General features: G+C 40.7%; 1 protein-coding gene across 1 annotated transcript; it reads left to right on the forward strand.

The window, feature by feature from the left end:
* Positions 1–497: 497 nt before the first annotated feature.
* On the forward strand, positions 498–10,678 carry LOC134573684 (protein kinase C delta type-like). The gene is made up of 9 exons (XM_063433466.1): positions 498–1,197; positions 1,630–1,730; positions 3,706–3,867; positions 3,985–4,076; positions 5,226–5,288; positions 5,408–5,546; positions 5,835–6,026; positions 7,118–7,246; positions 10,607–10,678. Exons 1-9 carry the CDS (start codon positions 498–500, stop codon positions 10,676–10,678), a joined length of 1,650 nt encoding a protein of 549 aa, XP_063289536.1.
* The last annotated feature ends 1,558 nt before the right edge of the window (positions 10,679–12,236 follow it).

The following is a 12,236-nucleotide window of genomic DNA, read 5'->3' on the forward strand; positions in this document are numbered from 1 at the left end:
ATATAGCAGATAATTGCTGGCGAAATGCAACTTTCATAACACAGACTGAAGGGACCCGTACAGTGTCTTTATTATTTAGAGATTGATTGATTAATTAAGTTAATGAAAATAACTCAGTCACATCTCCCTGTCACCCCAATAGAGCAGGGGTATCCAAAAAAGGTTTCTACCATGACTCTTAGTTCACTGTTGGATGGAGATCCTGAGACTTATAAAACTGGGATAAGTTATTAGTTTCTCCATTACTGAACAGTTCATATCTCCATATATGGACAGGTGTAGTGACATCATAAATACTCTGACATCATCCGATGAAACAATCAATGTCAAACTCACCTACCCTCAGAGTGACTGGACACCTTGCGAGTGGACAGTGGCTACTGCATTGCTTGAGTGAGATTTGCAATAATTTATTTATTGTTACTATTATTAATTAGCTGATTGCTAAATATATTTGTGAATTTAAAAGCAATAGATTCACACAGTATAATATAAGCATGAAGAGAACAAGAAAGCGTTCTCATAAGAAAACTGAAGTAAGTCAGGAAAGTTCTGACGAATTTAAAAACAAATATAGAAAACTCAGTAACGGTTCAAAAGAGCAGGAACAGAGGATATCTCCTGGACATTCCAGGAAAAAGAGAAGTAGGAGCTGCCATGAGCAGGACATTGAGAGAGAGAGAGAACCCAAAAGACGGCTCCTTGCTGAGGAACGCATCAGATATCAGGGTCAGAAAAGATACAGGACCTCCAGTCATGATGAAGAGGAGCAGGTCATGCAGAAAAGACCAAAGCTCTCCTCATCTCCAAAACTGGATCAGAAAAGTGAGAGAAAGTCTGCTGTAAAGAGCGATCAGACATCTCCACCCAGAAAGCAAGCCCTGAAACGAAGCAGGGAGTGCGATCATGGGGAGCAGCTCATGCAGAAAAGACCAAAGTTCTCCTCATCTTCAAAACTTGGTCAGAAAAGTGAGAGAAAGTCTGCTGGAAAAGGCAGTCACACATCTCCACCCAGAAAACAAGTCCTGAAAAGAAGCAGGGAATATGATGAGGAGGAGAAGGAACAAGTTAAGCAGAAAAAGATAAAGATCTCCCCTGGAAAGCAGGAAGAGGAGAAAAGAGATAGGGAGGAGATAGGAGAGAAAAAGTGCTTTAAGAAAGAAAACAAGTCAACGAGCGACGATGAATGTGTGGCAGGTAAGATGAACCTACAAGCTTTAAAGAGATTGGTCAATTTAAAATATAAGACATTTTACCCTCAATTGACCATACTCTGAACCCATTCACTATCTCTCTTTAATCACTATCTCCCGCAATTCAGTGACCATAAGTGCTCAGGCGATGGTTTTTTTAAACTATAATGGTACAGACCAATATTTCAAGCCCTTTGATCTATCTAGAATATTTATCCATCCATTAGAAATTAGCCAAAGATATTCATGGCTAATGTACCACAAACTATAAAAAATTTTAATGAAATGGCCCATGTGATATTTACAAACCATATTATTATTTCATATAACTGGGTGGGATCAGATTTGTAAGGCGAATCTGGGGTACTAGAGAAATTAAGTTGGTTCCTGTGTTTATGTTGAAGTGGAGACTAATATTATGTGTTCATTCTTTAAGGAGTAAGTGGACAGTCTGTGGTTGAACCAAAGACGTCACTGCCTCTGTCATTTCACGGTTATAGATTCCACAAAGTGCTGGGACAGGGGAGCTATGGAAAGGTGAGTCAACAAGCAATGTCTACACCTTATTTAATACATCTATTGATCTAGTTGGGAACAATTATAGGTCTCATAATCATCATTATCTTCCTATAACAATTCATTGAGATTAACTTTCTTATAAATCTGTGTATCATCCATGAATGTGGAAAACATATTCAGATCTGAAAAGTATTTAGAACATTCTATTGAGACTCCAAATAAAATCTCCAGAACTCTTCTATTCTGTGATGTTTAACATGGCTTCTTATACTAACAGTTCTATTAAATCTTCTCAAATAATTTTTAGTAAACATATTGAAAACAATATGGAACAGAAATCTAAGAAAAGTAAACAATCGAGTTATGAATAATGTAATAAATAAAAGAAGGTAATAGGTTTCATCCATACATACATGAAATACAAATCTCAAAGTTGCACAAAATACTATGTGGAGTGCTATTGAATCTGTGTATCTTTCTCTAAACTCTTATTATTCACATTAGAATTACAGACATTGGTCTCGATTTAATGTTTGGGTAAGCTTTTCAAATGATCACAATCTCTTTTCAAATTATTTATCTACTGAAGTCATTACAGTCTATAGGAAATTTATGTAGGTAAATCATTTATAAAAAAAAAATTCTAACAGATTGTAATCATTTGATTATCAAAGTTTATCCAAAAATATTAAATTGAGACCTTAGTTAGAATATAGATCTATATGTCCCTTACACAGCAATCATTCTCGATCTCTGCATATATATATATATATATATATTTATATATTGCTTTATATCGGGTTCTCAGTTAGGTCCCAGAGCTCTGTATATATATCCCTGATATAGGGTTTTCAGGTAGGTCCCAGAGCTCTGTATATATATCCCTGATATAGGGTTTTCAGGTAGGTCCCAGAGCTCTGTATATATATCCCTGATATAGGGTTCTCAGGTAGGTCCCAGAGCTATGTATATATATTGCTTTATATTGGGTTCTCAGGTAGGTCCCAGAGCTATGTATATATATATACCTGATATAGGGTTCACAGTTAGGTCCCAGAGCCTTGTATATATACCCCTGATATAGGGTTTTCAGGTAGGTCCCAGAGCTATGTATATATATCCCTGATTTAGCGTTCTCAGGTAGGTTCCAGAGCTATGTATATATATATATTGCTTTATATTGGGTTCTCAGGTAGGTCCCAGAGCTATGTATATATATTGCTTTATATCGGGTTCTCAGTTAGGTCCAGAGCTCTGCATATATATCCCTGATATAGGATTCTCAGGTAGGTACCAGAGCTATGTATATATATATACCTGATATAGGGTTCACAGTTAGGTCCCAGAGCCTTGTATATATACCCCTGATATAGGGTTTTCAGGTAGGTCCCAGAGCTATGTATATATATCCCTGATTTAGCGTTCTCAGGTAGGTTCCAGAGCTATGTATATATATATATTGCTTTATATTGGGTTCTCAGGTAGGTCCCAGAGCTATGTATATATATCCCTGATATAGGGTTCACAGGTAGGTCCCAAAGCTATGTATATATATCCCTGATATATGGTTCTCAGGTAGGTCCCAGAGCTATGTATATATACCCCTGATATAGGGTTCTCAGGTAGGTCACAGAGCTATGTATATATATCCCTGATATAGGGTTGACAGGTAGGTCCCAGAACTATGTATATATATCCCTTATATAGGGTTCTCAGTTAGGTCCCAGAGCTATGTATATATATCCCTGATATAGGGTTCTCAGGTAGCTTCCAGAGCTATGTATATTTATTCTTTATGTAGGTTTTTTCAAAGTAGGTTCCCAAGCTCTGTATAGACATCCCTCAGGTGGTGTCGAAGTGATGTTACCACGTGGTATCTGTAATATGCCCCCACTGAATGAAGTTTTAAATAAAAAAGTAGCTGAAAGTTCCCCCTTCGTTTGTGACATTGTGGCTGATTCGAGGCTCTCTCCTCTCTCTATGTGATGCTCAGGTTGCGCTAGCTTCCACCAAAGACACAGGTCAAGTTGTTGCACTTAAAGTAATAAAGAAAGATAAAGTTAAGGAAAAGACCATTCAGAAGGAGGAGCGGATACTGAAAATGGCGAGCGGCAGTCCGTTCCTATGTCAGGGACTCGCTGCCTTCCAGACCCAGGTAAGAAACGCTGTCCATAATGTTTCCTTATTTCTATATATTTCTATATGGCTGATTGTGTTCTGTTATTATTATTACAATAACTTTTAACTTGATATTTGTTGTCTTGTGAAACAGGAGGAAGCCTCCCTGGTCATGGAGCACGTACCAGGGGGCAGTCTCCGTTCTTACATGGCTGGAAAGGAATGTCTGCCCATGGGGGAAGCAAGGTGAGTCATTAATAGCTCTAGCAGGTAGGAGAAAGGAGTGAGTTTAACACACGATACAGTATTGTAAGAGGCTAAGGATATAACCCCGTATTTACCTATATCCTCAATAGTAGAGCTATTAATGGAGATCCATCAGGGGTACAGACTGAGTTAACGGTAATGTACTAAACCAGAATTCCCCCTTCAATATCAGCCAGACAATAGCCAATACAAGAAACCCAGCTCTGATCCTATTCTATGCTCGTGTCCTATTTATTCTTTTTCTTTTCTCTTCCCTCCCTTTTTTTCCCCTCCTCCTCAGTGGTATCTCGCTCACTAGTTCAGGACGGAGGATCTTACATCCCTCTGAAATACGTGATGGCTTAAATGGTTGACGAGTTGGATAATCGGTTGATATCATGGATTCCATCTGATGATATCGTATATTACTATGCTTTCCATGGTACTTCCAGCTAGGAAAGTTACTATTGAGATGCATGCCCAAACACCCATCTTTGGATATACAGAGGCAACTTAGAACTTTTTAGATGTGTTCCTTATTAATAACTCATTCCGCGTCTGTCTGAGGCATTACTGCACATCTACACATAATTTTACCTGCTTTGTTCGATTTAAAAATAAAAATAAAGATAGTCTAAAACAAACAAAAAAAAACCCCAAGAAACTCAGGACTAGCAGCGGGATACATTCAGTACGGACTGACGGCAGATCGGGAGCCACTAGCTAACTGCAGGGTGGATCTTCTTCTACACACTTGAAATACAAATTGCTATGACCATAGATCTTCTTAATAAATTCATATATTTATAGATTATTGATTTGTACATCTAACAAATTGGAAGAATCATAGAGCAGCTTGTGCTTTATGGTAGAGAACCGAGAAGGGTTCAATGGATAGTATATCAAGGGACAGTCATGTTCCAAATTAACGAACTGATGGTTTTAATAACAATATTAATGATAATAAAGTAAACTCTAATCTCCCAAGGAAAGGTCCTGTTTAAAATTAAAATGTTATGTTTATATTGGTAGCAGAGTGTTTAGCATGATGTATAGATACTCGTACCTTGCCCAGGTATATTTTATTATTTTATTTACTATTAATGTTTGGGGGAGATTGCTTTATGTTCTTTGTATTCTGTTTTCCAGGTTCTTTTCATCAAACCTTGTTTGTGGGATCCAGTATCTCCATTCCCGGGGGATCCTTCATCGGTCAGTATTAGCGTTTGTTTATTTATTAAGCGGTAACTTACTCTAACAAGAAATAATGTGTTTATATCTCTACTCTGTCCTATATCTCACATTTATATCTGTCTTCATCATTCATTTAGGGATCTGAAGCCAGACAATATTCTCCTGGGTGCCAACGGCTATCTCAAAATAGCTGACTTTGGTATCTCGGCGGAAAATATCTTTACAGATACAACAACCAGAGGACAAGCTGGCACACTGAATTACATGGCGCCAGAGGTTAGTTAGAGGGTGTGGTCATGTGAACTGTAGGGGGGGGGGGGTATGTGGAGTGGTATAAGAACAATGCAGTAGCTAAAGGGGTGTATAACGAGCAGTAGAAGGATGACTAACACGAGCTGGGTATAAGGGCAGTATCGGAGTATTAATGGATGGACTCACAGGAACATTATTGGACTAGCTTAATAATAGAAAGATGGGTAATGTATGAAGACCTCTAGAATGTGATAGGTTTGGTACATTTAATACCATATTTAATAAAATTGCATATCTTATGGGTTTTTCCAGGTACTCAGCAGCAAACCGTACGGCCAATCAGCAGACTGGTGGTCATTTGGCGTAATTCTCTGCCGCATGATCACCGGACAGTACCCATTTAATACCAGTCTCAGCAGACAGGAGTACATAGAGGAAGTATTAAACATTAACCCACGTTACCCCACCTGGCTGTGCAGCAATCCTACAGACCTCCTGGACAAGGTAAGGTGATAGAGAATGTGCCGGTTAATGTTTTATTTGGATGTAATGATAGGGGATGTAAAGAAACATTAAAGAACATACTGGTGGAGATATGGGGGGCGTTACTGGGAATCGATATTAGTTATATTTATTGGAGTATGTACTAAACAGGTTAAAGAACCAACTGGAATAGGGAAAGTAACTTATGTTTCGTGCTGAGAAGATTGGGTATTCCACATTCATGCCTATCGCCCACTTTTGCACGGGTTTGATAGCGGCATGGAGTGCTGGGGTGTTTATCTAACGCCTGAAATGATTTAAATCCTGATGTTTAATGGGTTAATACTAATATTTAATAATGATGGCAGATAAAAACACTGACATTTAATTTACAATACGTAATCCTATTTATTAAGGATAAGAGTGGACTGGGGTGTCCTAGTGGGAGAGTTAACATAAAAAGAAGAGGGGAAAAAAGCAGAGGGAAGCCCCACCTTTTAATAATCCTAGGGGAAAAAACAGTAGTGTGGAAAAGTATCAGAACCCATAAACAGGACAGGGTGAGAGACAACTAGTTATAGATATTACCAGCGTATATAACTGCGTACACAGATACCCGTAGAAATCCCAGCACTAATGTGGACACTCCAGTCCACTCTTATCTTTACTTTGTACATTGTGGGTTATTCCCCAGATTTAGGGAGAGTAACAATGGGCAACCTTTGGCACTGCTCCATTGGCCCCTCATTGTTTTGGAACTTCTGGATCAGAGCCTATTTTCTTCTTTTCATTTATTAATCCTATTTATTACTCTCTGCCTGCAACCGACAGACAGATCAAGCAGCCATTTTATGTTCCGATTGGACAACACAAGAGGAAATCTTTATTAAAAAAAAAACATTATTTAGTGGTCAGTCATATAATCGAGATTTTAGTTAATGTAATACATTTACAACTAACTTTTCACAAGCACTGCCTCATCTGAGGTTTGTTAGAAGGTTAAAATGGCATCCTCCATCAGAGGTGATTGGTTTTGTATGCATTAAAGATTGTCCATCAAAGTGTTACAGAGATATAAAGTAAATTATACTCGGTGTATCCTCTCTCTCTAGCTCCTGGATAAGGATCCTAATGCACGTGCTGTGGCAGGAAGGAACATTCGGGAGCACCCCTTCTACACTAACATTAATTGGAAAGATCTAGAGGGGGGCAAAGTGACCTGTCCATTCTTGTCACTGCTGGTAAGTACACAAATAATCAGTATTTACAAAATGAGGAAACATTATACAGAATAATAATTCCACCACAACAAGATGAAAACTGATTTCTTGATTCACCAGTGATCATATCCAAGAGGGGGCTCCATTTAACAAGAATTGCCTTAATAGCTGACACTGTTGATCATCTTCTCCTTCCTCAAACTCTTCAATCACTCGGTCTCTGTGAAACTGTCCTCTCGTGGTTTTCCTCCTATCTGTCCCAATGCTCATTCAGTGTCTCCTTTTCTAATGATACCTACTCTCTTCGTCCTATCTCGGTTGGAGTCCCCCAAGCCTCTGTCCTTGGTCCCCTTCTATTGTCATTTTATACTGCATCTCTTGACACCGATGACACCCAGATAGATCTCTCCTCCCCGTACCTCTCCCCTGCCATCATGCAATGTGTCACTGCTTGCCCTTCTTCCATCTCTGACTGCGTGTCCTTCCACTTTCTGAAACTCAATCTTTCTAAAACTGAGCTCCTTGTCTTTCCTTCTCCTAATACTGATCCTTCTCTTTCGCTCTCCCTTCAAGTTGACGGAACCCACATCAGCCAATCCTTGCAAGCGCCCTGTCTTGGCATCATACTTGATTCTGGCCTCACCTTTGAGTCTCACATCCAGTCTGCTACCAAATCCTGTAGATTCCATCTTAAAAACATAGCCCGGGGGGGCGGGGCCCGACCGCCATGCTGACCGGTCGCGGGCTGTAGAGGCTCCTGACAAAACTGGTCCCCCATGGCACAGAATTTAAGCACCACAGTAATCTGGGGGTCCAAAAACTGTCTTAAGTACCCTGGCAGACGCGGAAGCCACCGCGGCCCCCGAGATCGGGAGTCTCGGAGCCCCCCCACGGGCGAAATGAGACTTCGGGGTCTGCGGCCTACAAGGGCAGAGAGCGGGATGGATGGCCGCCGTCCTGTTCGGGAGCCTGGCTGCCTAGCAGAAGCCTGGAGATGCGCCTCGCGGGCCCCGCTGCCCCCCCCCACGGACCGGGGGGGTTATCCCGGTCCCCACCAGCGAGACCCGAAGCCATACAGAGGCCCACCACCATGCCTACCTGGCATAAAACACCACGCGCCTGGTGCTAAAATGGCGGCCTGCATTACACAACGGCCTGCTAAACGTCACTCCTACCCACGGGCCTGTAATGCGGCAGACCTTAAGCCCACATTGGGCACAACCACACTCATCACTTACGGACAGCTTTGCAGATGGCAACGGATCATCGTTAACTGATTAAACTGATCACCCCCCTGCAGCAATTAAGGCCTATCATACCTCCGTACCCTCTGCTTGGGCCCGGTCTCCGCGACAGCCTTCCTGGACCTTGAGCCCTTGAGGACACCTCTCACACCATAGCCCGATACCTGGACTGATTACCCTTCCCAGGCATACCGTTGCCGGCCATTCATAGAACAGGAACCGAGGGCACAGATGGTTGGCTCATGCAAAGCCCGGGGCTGGCTGCGAGGCTAACGCCGGACCCACCCTTATAACAGGACTCAGCTACTCCTCTAACCAGGTCGGAGGTAGTGCAACCTTAAGCCCGGGAGATTAATCATGTCTGATCCAGTAACCCGATGGAGCAGGACCCGGGGAACGATGTGACTCATTAAAAAGTTAATTTGATTATTTAACGGGTATTGTTTAAATAACCTGTTATTTAATTACACTTGCCCAGTTTAGCATCCTGGCTTAGCGTGCATTTTTTATTGGCTTCACACTCAGTGAGCACAGCTAACAAGTAACTGAAGGTTTATTCTATGTTTTTGGTTCAATATGTGTTTTAACCTTCTTCATACTTAACATCATAAGTCTGTCCCGGATGTTGTATCCTTATCCTGCTATCACTAATAGTATAATCGTCTGACAAACTTGGTGTTTTCATGAAAGGGGTAGCTCCAAGCGAATAACTAGGTAGACAAGGCTTGTGTATACATGCATACATATTCTCCATGTTAATGCCACAAGCGCACTAATCAATATGCCTAGCATAGTTTATTTTTTTATCAATGGTGTTAGCATGTTGTTAGTATGATTATCCAGACGCATGTTTGCTTTTTCACTTGACTGACATGTTATTTCTCTTACTTTAAAACTATGCACAAAAGTTCTAGCATGTTACTTATACTTATATAAAGCGATAACCTACTGATATGTTTATTAAGCCTGATAACTAAAAAATTGTGCCAGTTAAGAATACACCCCGCATGCTCGCGTGCCCCCCCCCCTCCCCTTTAAAAAGTACCTTAAAACCCATCCCTTTAGGAAAGCGTATGGCCTCCCAGATGAACCTCTACCTCACATACCTGTCCCTTGCTCTCTCCAAAAGGCAGCACTCTATCTCTCCTCCACTTTTGCTTCAATCTTACCCTTTTTGATTGCTATATCCTGTCGTATTGTGTTTTATACCCCACCTGCTTGTTTGTGCAGTGTCCTCTTCAACCTATCATTCCTGTAAGTTTTTTGTAATTGTCTTACTTATTATTAAATCCCCCCCCCCTCCCCCCTTATAATATTGTAAAGCAGTACGGATTCTATTGGCACTATATAAATGCCAATAATAATAATAATTGCTCCCCACCATTACTGTGACCATAATAAGCTGTACATTCTTATTTATATGTAAGAAGTAGGCAATGCCATATGATGCTAAACTAATTACATATCATTTCTTGTTGCAGGCACCGTATCAAGAGACAGACACCACAGAAGAAATTTTTTTTTTCTGCTAAGTAACACCTCTTTATTTGAAGACTAAGTCATCCATGGCCTGTCCTTCACAATCTAGGAATGTCGTTAATGAAAGAAAATAAAAGATTTCCAGCAAAGAAGATGGTGATGGCCACATCTTGGTCAAACTATAGCAGTAGCTTGAACATCAAAAAGACCATGTTCTTCTATGGTAAGTGTTTATCTGTGTGTCTTTGCACCCAAATCCTGTAGATTAAATCTTAAAAACATAGCCTGCATCCGCTTCTACCTTACGCAAGATACTACTAAGGACCTTGTCCTTGTCTAGTAATCTCCCGCATAGATTATTATAGATTATATAGATTACACCCCACCTCCTATAGACTGTAAGCTCATTTGTGCAGGGTCCTCTTCAACCCATCATTCCTGTAAGTTTTTTGTAATTGTCTTACCTATTGTTAAATCCCCCTTTTTATAATATTGTAAAGCAGTACGGATTCTATTGGCGCTATATAAATGCCAATAATAATAATAATTGCTCCCCACCATCACAGTGACCATAATAAGCTGTACATTCTTGTTTATATGTAAGAAGTAGGCAATGCCATATGATGCTAAACTAATTACATATCATTTCTTTTTGCAGACACCGTATCAAGAGACAGACACCTTTTTATTTGAAGACTACGTTATCCATGTCCTGTCCTTCACAATCTAGGAATGTTGGGAATGTATCTGTGTGTATTTGCATCTATATGTACGTCAGTATGTGTATCTGTATATGTGTCACTGTGTGTTTCTCTGTGTCTTTTAGTGTGTCTGTGAAACTGTGTGTGTCAGTATTTGTATCTCTGTGTCTTTCTGTGTGTCGGTGAAACTGTGTGTATGTCAGTGTGTGTATATCTGTGTCTTTCTGTGTGTTTGTGAAACTGTGTGTGTGTGTCAGTGTGTGTATCTCTGAGTCTTTCTGTGTGTCTGTGAAATTGTGTGTGTGTGTGTCAGTGTGTATATCTCTGTGTCTTTCTGTGTGTCTGTGAAACTGTGTGTGTGTCAATCTATGTGTCTTTCTCTGTTTCTGTAAAATTGTGTGTGTGTCAGTGTGTGTATCTCTGTGTCTTTCTGTGTGTCTGTGAAACTGTATGTGTGTCAGTGTGTGTATCTCTGTGTCTGTGAAACTGTGTGTGTCAGTGTGTGTATCTATGTGTGGGTGTCGGTATTACACAAGTAATCTACTGCTTTCAAATTGCAACAGTACATAAAAACACACAACACCATATACAAATACACCCTTACATTCACTCACACATACACCATAAAAAAAACATGCTTACATTCAAACACACAAACACTGCTCGGTGCTAAATACAACCCTGTAAGAATGGGCAAATGGTTGATCCCCAGCTTGCAAAGCATTGTGAGAGCAAAAAAAAATTATTGCACCAGGACCACCTCCATATTAGTTCTGCGACCGATAGAAACGACTGCATGTGGGCCTTGTGCCAACTACTCTTATATTGTAAATAAATAAATAAAAATATTTTTGTGTATGTTTTGTTTTGCACATTGTGAGAGGAAATGTGGTTTAGTAGTTGACGGCATATATATTAGGCCTGCTTTACTGAACAGCAGCCTGAGGTTTGAGAGTTAAATGTCCCAGGGAGAGATGTTAGGTTTGCAAGATGCATTACTGGTACTCTGCAAACCACGGTATGGGTCCCTGGGGCGGAGCACTTGGAGAGCAGGGTGGGTCAGGGCTCCAATAGCACCAGCTGCTATGTAACAGTTGAACCAGAACTTTTATTTTGCTTAGTAGTATCACTTATGTCTAATTGCACCTTACCTGTATCTGATCAATTACCTAGCAGGCTTTTAAAAGGAAGGGATCAGCATGCTGCAGGGTGAGGAGGAAAAGCCAGATGAATGGTGTCTTGCAGTTATACTTTTTGTAAATCGGCAATTGGCAAAGCCACCCAATTCCAGATAGGGATTTGCTGTGTATAGTAAGTGCTCAAGCAAGAGCAAGGAATTTTGTTTGGTTTATTTTTCACTTTTGAAACACCTGTATATATATTTCACTGAATAAAGCTGCAAAACTGAGCTGGATGTGTCCTGGACTTTCATTACCCTAGAACAGTGATGGCGAACCTGTGGCACGCCGGGCCCTCTCTGTGGGCACGCGGCCACAGGTCCGCCATTACTGCAGAGTAGGCACCTGCCTGCCTGAAACGGCAGGCGCCTACTCTGCTTCCGTGTCGGGAGGCAGGGGGAGGGATCTG

The sequence above is a fragment of the Pelobates fuscus genome, chromosome 9 (genome assembly GCF_036172605.1).
Source record: "Pelobates fuscus isolate aPelFus1 chromosome 9, aPelFus1.pri, whole genome shotgun sequence".
Lineage (NCBI taxonomy): Eukaryota > Metazoa > Chordata > Amphibia > Anura > Pelobatidae > Pelobates > Pelobates fuscus.

Coding starts and splice junctions, on each gene's coding strand:
- LOC134573684 (XM_063433466.1), top strand. CDS start 498: ATGAAGAGAACAAGAAAGCGTTCTCATAAGAAAACTGAAGTAAGTCAG. Junction 6,027..7,117: donor CTACAGACCTCCTGGACAAG/GTAAGGTGATAG, acceptor CTCTCTCTCTAG/CTCCTGGATAAGGATCCTAA. Junction 7,247..10,606: donor GTCCATTCTTGTCACTGCTG/GTAAGTACACAA, acceptor TTCTTTTTGCAG/ACACCGTATCAAGAGACAGA.